The 19099-nt window shown below is 43.0% G+C and overlaps 1 protein-coding gene and 1 long non-coding RNA gene across 5 annotated transcripts in view; one reads left to right on the top strand and one right to left on the bottom strand.

Moving 5' to 3' along the window:
* Poc1b (POC1 centriolar protein B) overlaps positions 1 to 19099 on the bottom strand; it is a 168450-nt gene that overhangs the window by 21156 nt on the left and 128195 nt on the right. The window contains exons 11-12 of one of the 4 annotated variants that reach the window (XM_076920077.1): positions 15474 to 15536; positions 2940 to 6135 (exon numbers count right to left, since the gene is read on the bottom strand). The exons of 2 other annotated variants lie outside the window; for them this stretch is intronic. In XM_076920077.1, coding sequence (XP_076776192.1) covers positions 15519 to 15536 — 18 coding nt within the window. In that variant the 3' untranslated portion in view covers positions 2940 to 6135; positions 15474 to 15518. Of the gene's footprint in view, positions 1 to 2939; positions 6136 to 15473; positions 15537 to 19099 lie in introns of those variants that run through there. One more of the 4 variants, XM_076920076.1, reaches the window with a different exon arrangement.
* Positions 1196 to 2949, top strand: LOC143436130 (uncharacterized). Its single transcript, XR_013106333.1, has 2 exons — positions 1196 to 1333; positions 2879 to 2949. It is a non-coding gene; the product is annotated as an uncharacterized LOC143436130 (long non-coding RNA).

Raw genomic sequence — 19099 nt, 5'->3', positions numbered from 1 at the left:
TAAAAAAAGTTGCCATGAAAATCATGCTTTTAAGGGAAATGCTGACCAAAAGCCAGAGAAGGTGACTGTGGCGATATCCCTGACACCAGAGAGCACTGAGGGCAATATGTGGTGTGGGAAGTGCACCAGTCTGCCTGTGCCTGGGTCCTTGGGAATGTACTGAACTACACCCAACTGGAGCCACGTGGGCCTCAGTTCAAATCCCGATTCTGCTTCTAGCCTCTAAAACATCAAATTGCTAAATCTCTGAGGGGCTCACGAGTCTCACGGGAAGACTGTGAGATAAGGAAACCTAACCATTTAGTGGCGTGAGGACAAAAAGAAATAATGTACGTAACGTACTGGATGTGGTCCTGAGACAGGGAGATAGGTAATGAGTGGGTGAACAGGAAATGCCACTGTTTGCAGGGCTAGCAATACAAGCGTCCTTTCTTTTTGTAGCTCTCTGCCTGTCTGTCTCTCTCTGTCTCTCTCATTCTCATCTCTTGTCATTTCATTCTATTTCTACTGTGTTCCCCATCCTAAGGCTAACAGGGTAAGTGACTTAAGGAACTTGAGCCTTTAGTACAGTGGTCCTCACCTTCCCAATGCTGTGGCCCTTTAATACAGTTCCTCATGTTATGGTGACACCTCCCCCCCACACATAAAAATTATTTTCCTTGCTACTTCTCAACTGTAATTTGCTACTGTTATGAATCATGATATAAATAGCTGATAAGCAGGATATTTGATATGTAACCCCTGTGAAAGGGTCATTAGACCCCCCCCCACCAGCGCCAAAAAGTCACAACCCACATGTGAGAACCCTTGTTCTAGTGTCTTCTAGGGTGATAGGGGAAAGGTAAACGTGTGGCATCTTTCACTAGGACTACCCAGGTCACAGTACTTACATCCTGTGCTGCATTAACAGTGACATCTATACAAAGGACCATGCATGAGGCTCTGGACAGTTAGTTGTATGTGTTACACTGTTATTCTTTTTATTTCTTGTCAATCAGTGCTGTTGATTGATTATTGTTATTGGCTTACAGGGTTTTCATTCAATAAGTGCATTTTTAATAATGATGATCTTATCTGAGAAACATGTGTTCATTCAGTTAATCCACCCATTTATTAATCATTACCCATTCATCAGCATCCCGTTCTCTCTATGCTGGTGTTGACCTTGGACTGTACAGTCTCTGAGGGGACTTGGGCAAGAAGCAGGGAGAAAGATAGGGGAAGCAAAACCTATCAAGACAAGGTGTAGCCAAGTGTCTCAAGAGGAATCCTCACAAAGCATCTCAGAACCCTGGAACCCAAAAGGACTTTCTAGAAAATTCCATCGCATAAGGTAAGCAGCGCCCGATATTTGAGCTGCAGGATTTCAGGCAAGAAAACCAGCTTGCAAAAACAAACCAAAGCAAAACAGATAAAATTGAGAAAAACGGGGCAGAGAGCCTAAATTTTCTTGCGATAGGATTTGGTTAGACTGCCTGGAACCTTCTGAATTCCATAGATCAGGATCAATGTCTGACTGGGCAGTGGAGACCTGCCTGCAGCTCAGTCCTTACCCCAAGCAGCAGCCCGTCTGCTCTTAAGTCCAAGGGAATGCAAGCAGTCCGCGTTCAATACTGGCTCCTCCAGGCTCCAGGTACTGTCCATAGCTCCTGCTCCATTGCCAGCTGCAAGACCCCTTCTAATTCCTATTACAGGCTGTGTCCTTCTTCTTCTTCTTTGTTTAATGTGTGAGTGGGAGTTTGGGGCTGTTGCATATGTGTGTGGAGGCCAAATAACAGCAGAGGGTCATCCTCAGGAGGACCATCCAACTCCTTTGAGGCACTGTCTCATAGGCTCCCTGTTAGTTAGAATAGTGCTCCCTGCCTCTCCAGTGAAGGGACTGTAAGTGCATGGTACATTGCTAGGTTGGTTCTGGAGACTGACTTTAAGTCTCTGTGTTTGCAAGGCTAGGATGTCACCCACTGAGCTATGTCCCTAGTTTATGCTCCTTTCTATGATGGTTTGTTTACGTTCGACCCAGGGAGTGGCACTATCAGAAAGTGTGGCCCTGTTGGAGTAGGTGTGGTCTTGTTGAAGTAGGTGTGTCACTGTGGGTGTGGGCTTTAAGACCCTCACCCTAGCTGCCTGGAAGCCAGTCTTCTACTAGCAGTCTTCAGATGAAGATGTAGAACTCTCAGCTCCTCCTGCACCATGCCTGCCCGGGTGCTGCCATGCTCCCACTTTGATGATGATGGACTGAACCTCTGAACCTGTAAGCCAGCCCAATTAAATGTTGTCTTATTTTTATAAGACTTGCCTTGGTCATGGTATCTGTTCACAGTAGTAAAACCCTAAGACACTTTTTATAGTTAGGTTTTTGCCTTGCTTCTTCCTCTGTGCTCTGTTTGTAAGTTTCTCTAAGACAGTGACTCTGTCTTTCCCATCAGTCCTTCCTAGAACCCTGTTCTTGTCTCCCAGGCCCATCAGTGTAGGGAGAATCTCTTGTGTATTGTATGGATGCATCACCTGTCAATTAAAAAGTCCATGGCCTATGGCTTTGGCAGGAAATAGAGGTGGGACTTCCTGGAGGAGAGGAGAAAGAAAGAATTCTGGAAGAGAGTCAGGAGGGAAGATATGAGGAAAAGAACACATGGTATCTGAGCCTAGGTAACCAGCCATGTGGCAGTATGTAGGTTAAAATAACTGGGATATTTTTAAGTTAGATCTAGTCAGAGAAGAGCCTAGCTATGTGGCCAAGGTATTTATAAATATATTTTGAGTCTGATTCTTTTTTTTTTTTTTCTGGGTGCATGGGGCTGGGAGGAAGAACTGGGCCCTGATTTCAACACCTCAGAGCTTGTTGATGGTTACTGTTCACCTCTGCTTTGCCCCTTCACAGGTGGAGAACAGACTTATGACTTCTTTTTACAAGGCCTTGATGACAACCAAATGGCTGAGCCTCCACGACTGCGCAGACATCAATTCCCATATATAACCTGTTTCAGCTGCCTGTTGGGACTGCCTTGCGGAGTCTGGGTTGGCTCAGAACTGACAGGATTCTTAGTCTGAATTCTGTGTATCACTAATGAAATACATGCTGCCTCAGCATGTAAATTGTAGCTAGCATACCCCCCGGGGGTACACTATGCCAAGATGCCATATGCTTTTCTCCATTTACCCCCAAACATTTGGGCCTTATAAAAGCTATTAAAGAGTAGGCTCCCAATGAGCCTTCATGATTGAGGTCTAGCTGTATATAACTTGATCAGCCCTTCATCCCAGGCATCATTTTTCTTTATCATTGAGTAGAAGCTTGGACACCAATCACACTGCTACCAGCCACAACCTAAAACAAACAAACAACAGCAACAACAACATCCTTGGGTAAAAAGGTTACAAGAGGAAATACAGTCCATTTGGAAATTTGAGAACACAGATGATGTTTTCTTTTTCTTTCTTTCTTGTGTCTCTCCCCCCCCCCACCCCCAGGAGAATTTCAAAGTTTTAACCTGTTTCAGTGCCTGCCCATCTGGCTGCTTTATTGATGAAAACAGCAGTCTCTTCTGATGCTCTATGCAAAGAATTTTGAAGAAAGAAAGAAAGAAAGAAAAAGAAAGAAAGAAAGAAAGAAAGAAAGAAAGGAAGAAGGGAAGAAAAGAAGACAAAAATTCACAGGGAAAACTTTCTCCATTTAATACCCCATAGTTTTTCTTTTATTATATTTTTTCTAAGAAAAACTAGATCTCCCTGGAGGATGCTTTGGAGTGAGTGTGAGCATAGACACACTCAGTGGGTCATGCCTGGTGCTGCAGGTCTATTCTGGTGCCTGGGGTTTCCAGAACAATTACGTAAGTGTCAACAGAGACAGGAACTTTTGACATTTGTGGCAGCTTAATGGCCTTCTTCTCATCCTTGAGAATATCCTAATGGTTGCTTCCTTAAATTGAAAATGCATAAAACTGGTAGCACAGCAGGAGTTGACTCTGAGGCATTTCTGTCAAGTATGCTTTGTTGGGAAAGAAACCAGGAGAAAATTTGCTCGAAATGAAACCTGGCTGACGCAGCTGCAGCAAACAGTGATCTAAATCGAATTCTCGAGCAAAAGTTATGTGAGGTCCTAAAGTCTGGTGACACATTTTGGCTATTTTCCTGCTGCTACCCATGAAAATAGTCTATAAAATTTGGATGCCCGATGCTGGGGCGACGGCTCACTAGTTAAGAGCACTAGCTACTCTTCCAGAAGACCCGGGTTTGATTCCCAGCACCTACATGGGACCTTACAACTACCTTAACTCTGAGATCTGACACCCTCACACAGACATGCACATAGGCAAAACACCAATGCCCATTAAAAAGGCAAAACAACAACAAAAACTCAGGTGCCCAAGGAACATGGTTTCCTTGGACAATCTACTAGCACACTTTTGAGAGTGGTGGCTTCCAAAAGTGTCTAGAGTATTCTATAACCATGTTTTATCTTTCAAAATACCATGCAACAGCTTGGGGATGTAGTTCAATTGGTAGGGTGCTTGCCTACGTCACACTAGATTTGATCCCTAGCACCATGTAAACCTAGCATGGCACCTAGTAAGTCCCAGCACTTGGGATGTAGGGAAGGGGGTCACAAGTTCAAGATCTTTAGAGGCTGTATAGTAAGTCTAAGTCAACGTAGGGGTGCAAAAGATCCTGTCTTAAATATAATTTTTAAAATGAATATGACTTATATTCATGAAGAAGATGTGCTATTTCAAATACCACTCAGATGCTTGTTTAAAATACCAGTTTGGTTTCCCTTTTCCAAGATATATAAAATGAGAAACTAAAGAAAATTCCAACGAAATTATCAACATTTTTTTTTCAATCTCAAAACTAGGTCCCTCAAAGCCAAGGTTCTAGAAAACTCTTGTAGAGGCTGGCTCAGAGATTAGGTGCATAGCTGTGCTACTGGCTTATTTTTCTGCAGATAAGATATTATGGGTCTGGGTGTTACTGTATTTACTGGCTCAAAGGACAAAGGACAAGCAGGCAGTGGGCTCTGACTCATAGAGACTGCTGTCCTCTCATGTCTTATGAGCTTCTGTTGAGGGGAAACCAGAGTCCATCAAGTATATCTCTATGTACTCAAGCACTGGTGAATTCTTTCCACATGACTACAAATCCTCAAACACCTTTCCTGAGTAGCAGAGCTGAGAGCACAGAGCACCTCACGGAGATGTGGCAAGGCTGTGTGAATTGTGTGGGCTGGGGCCACATAGGTGAGCACGTCTGTAGGAATTCTGACTTAGTAAGTAGCCTTGTGACACACAGTCATTCTTCGAGTGTGCCTGTTGACGTTGGTGTGTGGCTTGCTCTCCAGAACTGTTTTCAAGAACCTACTTGAACACATATCCTTGGGCTGTTGGAGAGAAGATGGAAAGAGAAATTTGGTATCCCCGCCAAGTTTCCTAGATGATATTTTAGGAGGAAATGATGTATATGTCATAAGACTTAGAAGGCAGTGATGGAAGAAGGCATTCTTTGTAAATAAGAACTTGCTGTCCATGTTCCTATTACTGTGGCTCTATAATATAGCTTGAAATCTCACGTGGCAATCCCTCGAGGGTTGTTCATTTGGCTGCAAATGACTTTGACAATCTGGAGTGGTTTCACGTGAATTTGGGGATGCTTCCCCCCACCCCACCCCCACCTCCATTTCTGTACAGAATAGCATGAGGGTTTTTTGATTGGAGTTGCATTGAATCTGGAAATTGCTTTCTGTAGGATGGCTGTTTTCACAAGCTTAAGTCTACCAATCCAACAGCTGTAGCCAACAGCTCTCTGATTGGTAACTGACAGCTGTTTAATGGGATTTAAAGGCCACTTAATAGGAGGAAATTCTTCCTTAGTACTGTAAATCTACCCAACTAGTGGTGACGTCATGTATCCCAAAAGGGAACATACCACCACCACTTCTCTAAACCAATGTGATTTCTAACTGCATTCTAGATACTCACCCTTATACCCGTAGATAAGTGAAGCCCTTACCCCTCATCAAAGAAGCTTTGACTTGCAGCAGACAGATCATTACGGAAAGCCACAACTGCTAGAGGTAACGAGAACAACTGACCACGATTCCAAGGAGTTGATTCACCTCCAACACAACTTCCGCATCTAAAGCTAAAGGCACAGGGAGAGCACAGATGTTACGTGTCAGGGGACCAGGAGGTCGGCTGTGAGATAATGTCTTTCTGTACGTGACACGGAAGTTACACTCATGAAAACTTAACAATATGGTCACCTAAACAGAGTCAGCCCAGTGACATCACAAGTTGTCATGCCAATGTGGATGGGGGAAATTTCACAAGGTCCCACCTTTAGGTGAAGAACTACCGACAGCTAATGGCTGCTGAGGAAGAGAGAATCAGTATTATCTAAGGATAAGCCCCTCCATAGGTTAGCTAACCCAGTGGGGTTAGCCGTAATCTCGTACACTGACGAGCAGAAAGGAAGTCAGGGAGATGACTTATTTTGCATTCTTAAAGTCTTCTCATATCCCACAATTTGTGCCTAGTGATCACTAAGGCCACCTGTGGCTTTCCCTTCTGACTCTGGCTCTGCCCTCTCTGCTACATCTCTCCAGCTAATGCAGGTGGTGTCTTACCAGCACATGCCTGGGTTATTCTACTAACCTAACTTATTTTCTATCTTACTTCGATAGTCATACTTCACCAAGGGGAATCTTTTATATCTTTCCATTATTTAACAACAGAAATTTACTGGTGGGGTTTCTGTACACTCTTAGGATGGAGCAGAAAACTGGATTAGACTGCCTTGATGGGATAGGATACCCCAGGATCCATCCCACTATGTGGTCAGTACACTGTACCAAACATGTGCCGGCCTATCATTTCCCCATTGTCCTAACATCTCCCTTCACTTTGGAAAGCAAGGCTCCAACGTGGGTCAGGAGCCTGGCTGTTTGTTGATAGTGGAGTCCCCAAGAGTGCCTGCATTTAACATTCTCACCAGACATTCCACAGGAAATGAGGGTGAGATGGATATTGAGCTGTCAATCAGCATATGCCCACAATATGCTGGTTATAGAAGAGGCATTTAATTACCGTACACAGTATCTTTCAACTTGTTCCAATAGCTTTGAAACCTTTCTGCTTCAATAGATATGGAAGGTCTTGAAGAAATTACTAAAAATTCATAAGATGATTGATACCTTATTCATCACTGTATGCCCAAACGCTGATAGGCATGGACCACATATTCATTATATGAAACAATAGATTAATGTCACTGGAAGAGAACTCTTTGTTTTGGCTAGTTTCTAAGCTTTCAGAATGGCCTTGTGAGCCGAGAGCCCCATCTTAGTGATCCTTCTTTCTGACTCAAAGCTACTTATGACTACGTTCTTCGGGTGTCACTTTGCTACCCTCTAGGTGCCCCTTACAAAAGTAGGGACCCTTGAGACGGAGCCTCTCTTTTGACTTCCTCTTTAGCCTTCACGGGCTCTTTGCACAAGAAACGCTAGTACTCCATAGCTCCTACTAACTCATATCTAACATCATATCCGACATAATAAACAGATCACGCTTTGAAATCTGGTAGGTGTGGGGTCCAATGTAAACCCACCAATTATTAGCTTTGTGATCCGGGGTTCTTTTAAAAACCTCCCTGGATTTCGGATGATGTTCACGGAGCGTCCTACAAGTGTGAATGAAACAACACAAGCAAAGACACTTGTTAGGATGTTTGGCACGTGATGGGTGTCCAGTGAATGTCAGCTCCCTCCTGCTTCAGTGCCTCATGGCTGGAGTCATGGAGACATAAGGGAAGACCATCTGCTAGAGTAGGCCATGAGTGTAACACCGAGCCACCCCACGTTAGGCGCCAAACTGTAACGGCTAGCTTTGTTCCACAGGTCCGGGTCTAGCAAGAGAGAGAGTGGGGCAGGCGACTCGAAGAATGGAAACAAGACAGAGGGTCTGATGAAGTCTCAAGTCTCGTTTATTGTGTCTCTCTCTCTCTCTTTTATTGTCTCTCTCATTATCTCCCGTATTCTCTCTCATTGTCTCCCTGTATTCTCTTATATTGAAGGGAAATCTGGGGTATTTATAGGCTTTTGCCACACCCCTTGTAGGCGCGTGGATACCACGTGCCTTGCAGGTGTGGATATGACGTAAGCCTTACAGGCATGTATAGCGTGGATAGTACATGCACCGTGCACCTTGCAGGCGTGGATACCACGTGCACCTTACAGGCATGTATGGCGTGGATACACATGCACATGAACCGCATGCCTTGCAGTCGTGGCTACCATGTGCGCCTTGCAGCTGGGGGCAGTAAACAGCAAAACTAACAAAATATGTGGGATATCAGAGTGTGCTTCAGCTGTTGTAGGCTGTTGAAAAACAAGTCTCATGTATATGGCTTGAGATGGCTGCAAAGCTGATAGCCGCTTTCTGCTACAAGTTGGCCCCCAACAGGCCACGAGACTGAAAGAGGACACAAGGAAGATTCCAAGTGAACAGAATGAGCTGCTCCAGCACGAATAGAAGTCAATTATTAGCTTTTTAAATGTACTACAGAGAACAAAGTTTTTAAAAAATGGGCTCAGTGGTTAAGAGCACTGACTGCTCTTCCAGAGGTCCTGAGTTCAATTCCCAGCAACCACATGGTGGCTCATAACCATCCAATACCCTCTTCCAGTGTGTCTGAAGAGAGTGACAGTGTACTCACATACATTAAATAAATATTAAAACAAAATTTTAAAGACGATAACAAACATCATTAAGGGAAAAAATTAGCCCATATATTGCCCAAAGACTTGGCTATTTCTCAAGATAAAACATGCTTCAACATCTTCTTTTGGTGTTTTAAATTCTCTCCACCTGATGCACACACAGAGACATATACACACATGTGTGTGCAAGTGCGAGTGTGGAGGCCAAAGGTCAACTTGGAGGAGCAGGTTCTCTCCTGCTAGGCATGTGAGTCCCGGGGATGGAAATTAGGTCATTGCCTGGTGGCAGGTGCCTTGCTTTGTTGTACTACCTCACTAAATCCACTTTGTCTTTTTTAAATAGGTCTCCACCGTATATCCTAGGCTAGCCTGGAACCTGCTGCCTAGTCTGGGCTGACTATTTGATCCTCCTGCCTCAGACTTTTCAGTGTTGGCATCACGGGCCTTACTTAAGCCATCATTTCGGGCAAACATAATATTTAATTATAGAGATCTTTTTCCCACTAGGGTTGTTCTGTTCCATCTGGGTTACACTTGGGTAGAATCTTGCATTATGAACTGATGATTTATCATCTAAGGGGTCACCTGTATGGAAGCTGAGGGACACAGACAATCTTGAATCCCAGAGTTGGGCTGATCCCTCCTTTAAAAAGGCTGATCCAGCAGCCTTTCTCTATTCCTTCAGTGCCTCTTCAGTGTTTTTGTCCAATAAAAGGATCAATAAAAGAATAGATCAATAAAAGATGGGCTCTGTTTGTTATAAACCATATGATGGAATAAAACACCCAGTGCAGTCAGTTCTAGAAAACAGAAGGGGAGAGAGCATCACTGACATTGTATGTGTGCCTTTCCCTTTGTGTCGTAACAGTACAAGCCCAATCCAATGTGCTACTGTAGAAATTGATATCAGATTAGTTCAAATTAGGTCAAACTTCTGCAACTTTGGGGAAAACTGCAAACAGTTTATCTCCTCAAGAACCCATGGTATCCACCATGCTTGTAGCCAACAGCACTCCCTTTACCCGCCTTCCCTTCTCCAACATTTTAAGCTGTACACACACACCCCTGCTTGCTTCTGGGGAGAGAGAGAGCATATACTAGCCTGGTGTAGAGATGTCTAGCAAGCTGATTCAGAATTTGGAAGAAAGTAAGGAATGAGGCTGAACTGGAGACATGTTGAGCTGACCGCGCTTAGGACAACTGTGTAGCTCCCCAGTACAGCACTGAATCTCTTTCTGCTAATGAAGCTGCTGTAACCCAACATGATGTGTAAACAGACTTGATTTTCTACAAGAAAAAGATCACAGAAGCTCCCCCCCACCCCCAATCTGGACCAAAGTGAAGCTGGGCACCCAACGTAAGTTAGACCTGACGTGTGCTCTTGACCCGGAATCCCAATGTCCAGAGCAATGACACAGAAGCAGAATGGATCCAGTAATTTCACCCTAGTAATCTCAGAACCCAGGAAACCACATGATTCCTCAAAGTTAAATTCCAGGCCTATTTTAGATTTTTTTTTTTTAAAGAAACCAGATTCTTCGACTTTTTCTTCTTTACTTTGAGCTATTCCAGATTCTTCTAATACATTTGTTTGTTTGTTTAACATATCCTGTGTCAGCTTCTGTTACCCACATCCCAGGATTCTGACCAAAATAGCTCCTCACATGCTCCAGGCTCCAACATGCAAGGCTAAAGGTTAAACTCTGGGGATGGGAGGTGGAGTCATTGGGTCAAATATTTACTAAGCCACCAAGGTCAATTTTTTTTTTCCAGGCTATTCATCTCCCAAATGGTGACTTTACAGTGTCCCTTACAGAATGGCAACTACACAAGTCCAAGGAGGAAAAAACATCCTGGAGCTAAATTCCCGGAGTCAAGCTGATCACAGCCACCGGGTTCTCTGGTTTTGCCAATCACGAGCCCTAGAGATTCTGTGGAAATATCAGTGGTGCTGGTCTATGGAGCAAGTTTCATTTAGTCTTAGAAGGGACAATGACAAAGTCACCCAGTCATTACAGAACAGGTTATGATGAAGGAAGAGCCACTGAGGTTAGACCAACATGCCTTTTGTAGAATCACTGTGTGGGGATGCTTTCGAACACTCTCCGTTAGGAGCCCACACTTCCGCAGACTTTTAGCCTTCCATTTACACAGCATGTTCACTGTCTCTATGAGTCAGACTGACATTCCCTCAAGCAGCATTTCAAGGTCATAGTCCTTTGTAGTCCTATAGCTTTTACTATGTTTTGGGCTATTTTAAGCCTTGGTATAAGAAAAGAACCTCTGATCTGTAATAATCAGCTAGCTCTTGCGCTCTCTCTCTCTCTCTCTCTCTCTCTCTCTCTAATTTAGGAAGATGTCAGTGGTACTGGTCTATGGAGCAAGTTTCATTCAGTCTTATAAGAGATACTGACAAAGTCACTCAGTCATTGTGTAACAGGTTATGATGAAGGAACAGCCACAGAGGTTAGACCAACATGCATCTTGGAAGGAGAAAACAGAGTACTTAGAGAATATGTATGAAATATTTGTCAAAATTCTTTCAATGTGTCCAAATGTCTTCTCTCTCTTTCTCTCTCTCTCTCTCTCTCTCTCTCTCTCTCTCTCTCTCTCTCTCTCCTTTCTTCTTCCCTCTTTCCCTTCCTACTTCATCTTTTCTCTGAGTGCCTGTTGGCAACCTGCTGGGGAAGTGACATCTGTGTGTTCCTTCGTTCAGCAAACATTTACTAGGTACCCATTCAGGCCAGGCGCCATATCCTGTCTGAGGCACTGGTGAATTAAGCAGGGTACATCCTTGCTTGTTTGAGTTTCTATTACAGTGGAGGGAGGCAGAAGCAAATAGGAGAGCCTCGCAGGTCTGCTCAGCCTACAGGGAGAAAGCGAGTCTAGACTGGTTGGGCATTTGGATGCTTTTCCAAGTGGAGTATTGGTGTTAATTAGCAGTTAATCTGTGACAGAATCTTAAGCCAAAGAAAATTTAAAAAGTGGAAATTGTTGATTTCAAAGGAATGAAAAGAGTTAAAAAAAATCTATCAAAAAATAATAATAATCTATCAGGGGAACCTTTATTTCCATGGACTTATTTCAGGGTTTCTTTGTCCTTCTGGGTGAGGACCCTGTCATAAGTACCCTGTATTTGTGGAATGTTCTCTGATAGCATGGAGAGTCTCTTTGCAATAATATTATTTGGTTTTGTGAGAGGCAGTGATCAGGAATTTTCCCGATGTTGCAGGTCAGAGAACTAAGGTTTGAATAACGTCCTCAAGTACAGTCAGTTACTTGAGATGTGACTCGAAGGTGGGCCTTCACTTTTCCTCAGGCCAGCCCCTGCATCTTGTCTCCATCTTTTTTTTTTTTTTCTTTAATCTATCATAAAGTGCTTTGATACTGTGAGTTCTGTGAATGTGTGATTAACCTTTATATTCTGATTGGAACCCAGAATACCTCTCCCCAATATCACACATCCCTGTTGAACACACAGACCTGTACTTTGCTACTATAGCTTGTCAAAAATTATTATTTGTTGCTCACGTATATTTTGGGAGAAGCATGACTCAGAGACTATTTTGTAAGTATCCAAGTTTTCACTATGCTTTGTTCATTTATGGGTCGTCACAGGAAGTAAACCAAAGAGGACACATTATATCTAATTCACGTTTCACATAGAAACATTAGAAGCAAAAAAATATCAATGACGTACTCATTACACCAGTCTATGGAACTTTAAAAATATTTTCTACCTTTCATACTCATTTTCTTGATTCATTCGGATGTATAAAAATTAATCAGCTTAGTGAGAGCGGGATGGAAATCACAGAACATTAGAAGCAAAAAAATATCAATGACGTACTCATTACACCAGTCTATGGAACTTTAAAAATATTTTCTACCTTTCATACTCATTTTCTTGATTCATTCGGATGTATAAAAATTGATCAGCTTAGTGAGAGCGGGATGGAAATCACAGAAAACCATTACAAAACTGCTGCCTCTGCAAACAGAACCTAATGCTTTTCAAATATACATTGTAAAGTCAAAGTGGTACCCTCAAAATTTCATGAGGTTACCTCATCTAATCATTTACCCTGCCTTTTCATATACATATAGCTCTATTGATATAACCATTTTATAGATGGGAAAATAAGGGGTTCAAATGATTAAAAGGTTTGTACCAACAGTGGTTGAGCCAGGCCCATCTATCTCTAGAAATCTCTTTTCTAGTTATTATCATCATCATCACCGTCATCATTACTACTTCTATAATATTGCTATTTTATTGGAGGAACAGATAGAGTTAGATCCTAGTTCAGTTCCCTATTTAGATGAGAAAGACCGGGGGCCTAACAGATGGGATCTGGTTAACGAACCAGGTTCCATTCCCACAACTGGTCTCTGGTACGCTCTCAACTGGAAAAAGGTCAGAATAGGTCTTTTGGTATTTGCCTAGAAATTTATAATTTGAGAGTTTGGATAGGAATACCTGTGTCACATAGAGTGGAATCTTGACAATCTTGTACTAATAACTCAGCCATGAGGTTATCTACTCAGTTATAAAAATCATTTTTTTAAGGGAGCCAAAGCGGGCCATTTTCTAGGAATCTCCAATCCCACATGGGTCACTCGGTGAAAGTAGCCACAGAGAAGGATTATTTTCATCATGATGTGTTTGTCTCAGGCTCTCAAGGGAGTCAGCTCTGGAAAAACTCCTAAGCAGGAAGTTAATTGTTATAATATGCTAATCATAACAGTTCAGCTTATGGTGCTTTTATTTTGATGATTTTTTTTTTTAATGGCTCGAAAAGAAAAAGAAACCCACACAGAATGCTAGCAGTTTATTAGCTCTAAAGGAAACATTTTTAGCTCCAAGAAAATTCCTGTTCCTTCCCCAAATCTGAACCTGTAAGCACAAAAGCTCTCTGTTTTAGGAAAAGTCTTGGTGTTGGCTGTTTCCACAAGATTAGCCCCATTGATCTGAAGCACCTGTGCTTCCAGAAACATAGGACATTATCAACTCGCTTTTTTTTTTTTTTTTTTCCTTTTTACCATTTGTTCAGGAAGTTGTGCTTGGACTAATATTATTTATACAGCTGGGTCTGCTGACCAGGAAAGAGAAGATCAAAGCAGTTGAATGATGGCGTAACATCTGAGTCGGGGGGGGGGGGGGGGGGGGCTGATAATCAATCAAGCCTAGAGCATATGGTCCTGATTACAAAACAACCGGCCTACTCTGTCGGCATGTTTGGTGGAGGCCGGAGCCTGTCAGTAACAGCTGTAATCCACTTCAAGCGTTTGGAGGGCCTCTCTTTAGATCGTTTGCTCTTGCTTCATTTTCTAGAGCGTGTGCAACCCAGAAAGAGCGTGAGATGTGAATGCCAGAGTTGAATTTGCATCTGTGAGAATCCTGAGGTTATTAGAACACATCCAAATGGGTGTGTGAGGTCTGTGGAACTCTGCTTGTTAACCCCCCCCCCCCCCCCCACACACACTGCCTGCTCTGCTTTCCCCCTCTGGCCTCTCCTCCACTGTCCGCTCTTCCCACCCCCCCAAGCCTGCTCAGACGCCTCTCTGAAAGGGTGCAGGGCAACTGTCTCCTCGCCACAGGAAAGCAACGGGAAGCGCATTTAAAAAGACAGCTCACTGAGGGAAACAGCTCTTCCTGTTCTAGCGTCTAACCTTGACTGTTCAGTTAAAACACTGGGGCTGGAGGGAGGGGCAGGACCCCAAAACAGGAAGAGTCGGATAGTTTAGGCAATAAATAAAAAAATAAAAATAAAAATAAAAAATAAAATAAAAAGGGCTCCACTTGCCAAATTTAAACACGAAAATCAAACACCAAACAAACACCCCAAGAAAGCAAAATAGCAGTTTCATCTGAAGGATGCAAGAGCGATCGGTACTCAGGGAGCATCGAAAACCTTCCCCAGCAGAGCAGTGAGGAGGGTGCGCAGAACCATTCAAACCAGGCACCTGGAGCCTAGCAAAGGTCTGTGCTCCGAATGACGTGGGGCCAGCTGTTTGAAGTGTAATTTGCACAAAGGTAGGAGGATAGGGGTGCCAGCATGCCTCTTCCCTGTCTAGGTTGGAATGCTTCTCTGAGAACTTTAAAAGCTGACAGCTAAATTTAATCAGGGCCAAATCACTGAAACGAAGACAGTGTTCTTATGCAACAAATGAACAGCCACTCCGCCAATGTTTTCTTTCCCTACAAGGTAATGAATGGTGCAGGCTCTCAGGAGCGCTCCAGCCATTTGGAAATGTTATGAATTCAAGGGAGGCAGGAAATGTGGAAGTCCAGTTCATTGCTAATGTTGTCTTCCGGGGATTGTAGGCCTGTAGGTTGAACAGCAGGGTTCCACAGCTGCTGTTGTGTAATAACTGGGCATGCGCTGGTTCTCAGTGCGGCAAAATGCTTCAAATATGGCATCCCCCCCCCCCCCCCCGCGGTCTCTATTTAAGACCAGCATTTCTGTTAAGGAAGGGAGCTAGCTTAAACCTTATAACTGGGGACCAGGACTAAACACCATCTCATGTTGTGTTTGCTTCAAGACAGCTCAGCAAACTCATCTGCAAGCAGCACAATCATTTTAGAGATTCTGCAGGTCTCCTTTCTAGTTCGGGGGTGGCTTTCCACATGATTAGTTTTCTTTAAAAATAAATGTTAAATCAACAGCAATCAGTCACGAATGCCTGGTATGGAAAGCTGAGAAGGGCACTTCATTCACCTTTGATGTTTCTTTCCAAAAACCCACGACCCTTGACTAACCTTGAGAAAAATAGCCAATGAGCCTGTCCAGGAACAAATCCTTCTTCAGTCCTCACCAGTCATCTGCAAGTAACCCAGCATATGGGGGAGTCAGAAAAACCGTCACAATGCCGAGAAGCCTCAGGGGGCTCTGCAAATCAGTAGAACAAGGAATCCGCATGGAATCCTAGGAGGACGTCAGGAAACCAAACCATGGAAATCTGGGTCCATGGCGCGCTGTCAATTTTGTTTCCTTAAGTGGTAGCCACTGTAGATACTCAGGTAAAATATTCATGATAGAGGAGAGTGCTCTCTATGAGAACCTTACCTAAGCCTCACAGTTTTTTTTCTAGAAATCAAAACCATCTTAAACATCGCTTCCCAAACAGCAATCATGCAACATTGTTTGGTCTTGTACTTCTGTAAAAACCGATCATGTGAGCTCATTTCAATTTCAGTTTAGGTCAGGATAACGTCTAATTCCCAGGGTCTGCTAAGTAGTGGAATTTTCCAAGAGGAAGACTGGAACATAAGAATAAGCTTGGTCTGAGGAAAAGAGGGGCAAAGCAATGAGGAAAATCTCTTCTAGGTCTTCTCCCTCTGACTATATGTTCTACAGCTCGGGGTCTGTGTGCTGGTGCCCAGCTCTCTCCACATGATACCAGGGGATAGAGGAATTTCAAGTGTGGTTTTGCTCAAGGTTTCTGCATTTTACTAGGGTGCTGAATGGTATTAGAAGGAAAGAGCCAGCTCGTATTGATAATCGCTCTGTACCTAAGCCTACCGCACTTCTCGGGCCAGCTGCTTCTCATGTGACACGAGGCTAGATAATATTAGGGCAGTGGCCATAAATTCTGATTCTTGAGATTATGACACCCTGAAGTGATTCAGGAAGACCTCCTCTTTTCAAAGGTATGAGATATATATAGTCAGTGTTAGAACGACCCATGGAGCTAGTGATAGCCAGAACCAGGCTCTGAGAGATGACTCAAACCTTGCCTTTGATCTTTAATGTACTGCCAGCTACCTTTGCAAGCTCCCCAGTGGCTGCCACGAGCCATTACAGCAAACTTCGGACTCATAAAGTCCTGAGTTCAAGTTCTCACTCCCAAGTCTGCTATTTCCCAGGTCAGCTGGATGACCTGGGTGTGGTTAATGAATTTTTTCTGATCTTCAGGTTTTCCAGGAGGGACAATAAAAGCTGATCACAGGCTTGCTGTGAAGTCATCAAGAGATTTAACCACTGAAGATATCTGAAATACAGGTCAATGTCCTCCCTTCCACATGTTCCTCCTCCCTTCCTTTCTCACACAGCCTGGGCAGTGGGGTCAGGCTCAGCTTGCACGGCTCAATGCCCTTCATGAATGTCATCATGACAGTAGCATGTTCTAACAGGATCAGAAATTCGTCTAGTTCACTGGTTATTAATCCTAGGTTTTGCAAATAATCTTTTCTGTGTGTAAAGTCAAGCATCTTAGGATATACATTTCTTTTGTTGTTTTCAATGGGACCCTTCTTTAACTTTTTGCAAATAATCTTTTCTGTGTGTAAAGTCAAGCATCTTAGGATATACATTTCTTTTGTTGTTTTCAATGGGACCCTTCTTTAACTTTTTGCAAATAATCTTTTCTGTGTGTAAAGTCAAGCATCTTAGGATATACATTTCTTTTGTTGTTTTCAATAGGACCCTTCTTTAACTTTTCCCTTCTAGGGATCGTCTAGGTGGCTCTCTTGCCATAATTAAGGTTGATTAAGCCCAGGAGCTAAGCAAAGTAGATACTAAAAGAAGATGGCTTAAAATAAGAAAGGAACCATTTGCCTTTAGGATGCCTTGCAGCAGAAGGTGCCAGCTTGGCGTCTCAGTACCTCTATGGAAACAACCACATCAAGCAAGAAGCAAGAAGCAAGATGTATACTATCCAGAGAGAACAAGAGGCAGAAGTATAAACAGATAGACAAAGGCAGGACAGGAAGAAGCAGAAGAAAGAACAGGAAGGATCCCTCACCACAGAGAGGGCCTGGAGGTAGAAAGGCTGGGGTAGTTCCAATAGGAAACCCTGACAGCAGCTTTCAGGAGGAATCTTTCCCAACTTCTGTCCTTTGGATTTGTGAAAGACACTTGCTCTTATAGGAAGAGTACTTCCATCACAGCAAAGTAGACCAAGTGTCTGTTCAACCAGGCCTTATAGTGTGGGCTGATAGAAGAATGATTGTTTGGGATCTTTCAATGTTAGACACAGGGATCTTCTCAACTGTGAGATGGGAGGGGGGAGAGGGGGACAAGTGGGGAGATAGAGAACAGGGAACACTAAAAGTCGTTTTTGCGGTGCTATTTTGGAGAATTATCTCTCTGGGGGAAATCTTTTAAAGATGATATAAAAGTTCTCATAATAGTGCCTCATATCTGTAATTCCAGCACTTGGGGGGGTAAAGCCAGGGAGACCATGAGTTCAAGGCTAGCATTAGATATATAGCAAGTTCAAAGTCAACCTGAGCTTCCTGAGACTCTACCTGGAGAAATTAAAGAGAGGCTGGTGTGTAGGGAATATGACTCATTGGTAGAATACTTGCCATGGATGTAAAAGGCTCTCATTCAACCCCCAGAACTGAAGAAAAAAAAAAGGATAATAGAAAATGTGAAAATAGGAAATATTTATTCATCAATTATTCCTTCTTTGTGACCAGGCCTTATAGTGTGGGCTGATAACAGAATTTTGATATATTTCCCCTCAGCTTATTTCTTTGTCTCTGTAAACAATACTCCTTCCATGCCACAGTTATGCACACTACACATGCAGTTTAATATTGGGACACATTCATCTGACATTGCTACAAAATATTTCAAGGGTTCCTTTTAAAAATTTTTCATTCTGAGTCTGAAGTTAATATAAAGACCAGTTGCATTGTTCCTATATCCCTCTGCAACTAGGATTGAGTGTATTTCCAGATTGTGTTATTTCAAATAGCAAAGTGTCCATAGTGCTACTTTAACTTTTAAAAAATTATTCTGAGGCAGCGTAGGAAATAGTTTAGCAACCTGAAACTATGTACACAGTTTAGACTATGCACACAGTCCTCTTCCAATGTTGCCCTTGGAAACCCAGGCTCCTTTTCTTAACAAGAGAAGACTCTCTCTAAAGAGTGGACCCAGCAACTCATGTGCATCCCAGGACCACTATCTTCACTGAGCTGTATCCACAACCTCCTCTGGCCAATGGACTATGTTTCTATTCCTTTTAGTGACTATCAAGCTTAGATTCTATTCATTGATATTCTAGGTAGGTAAAGGCCTAAGAATAAGAGGCCAGTCCAGCCTGAATTGAATTTTGATGCATATACAATAAGATAAAACTATGTCCCAAGTGAACTTTTAGGCAGAATCTCTTATTTGCCATCTTATCTCAATGAGTAATTGGGTGTGTATACGATGGAAGTCAGATGCATTATGGGAAAGGATATGTGCACTGGAGGAAATGGTTAGATAACAATCTGTCAACCAAAATAGAGAGCCATCCAAACTAAGCCCCTAGTAATCAAATTTCTCTTTTCTGTTGAATACCATAAACGGAAGACCCAAGCAATAACTGGGACCTTTGAGTGTTCTCCCTCAAAGTGTGGCTGGCTGCCAACTCTTGATAGTATGTCTG

This window comes from Arvicanthis niloticus, chromosome 22, assembly GCF_011762505.2.
Source record: "Arvicanthis niloticus isolate mArvNil1 chromosome 22, mArvNil1.pat.X, whole genome shotgun sequence".
Taxonomy (NCBI): domain Eukaryota; kingdom Metazoa; phylum Chordata; class Mammalia; order Rodentia; family Muridae; genus Arvicanthis; species Arvicanthis niloticus.
This window is presented reverse-complemented; position numbering and strand designations above follow the sequence as displayed.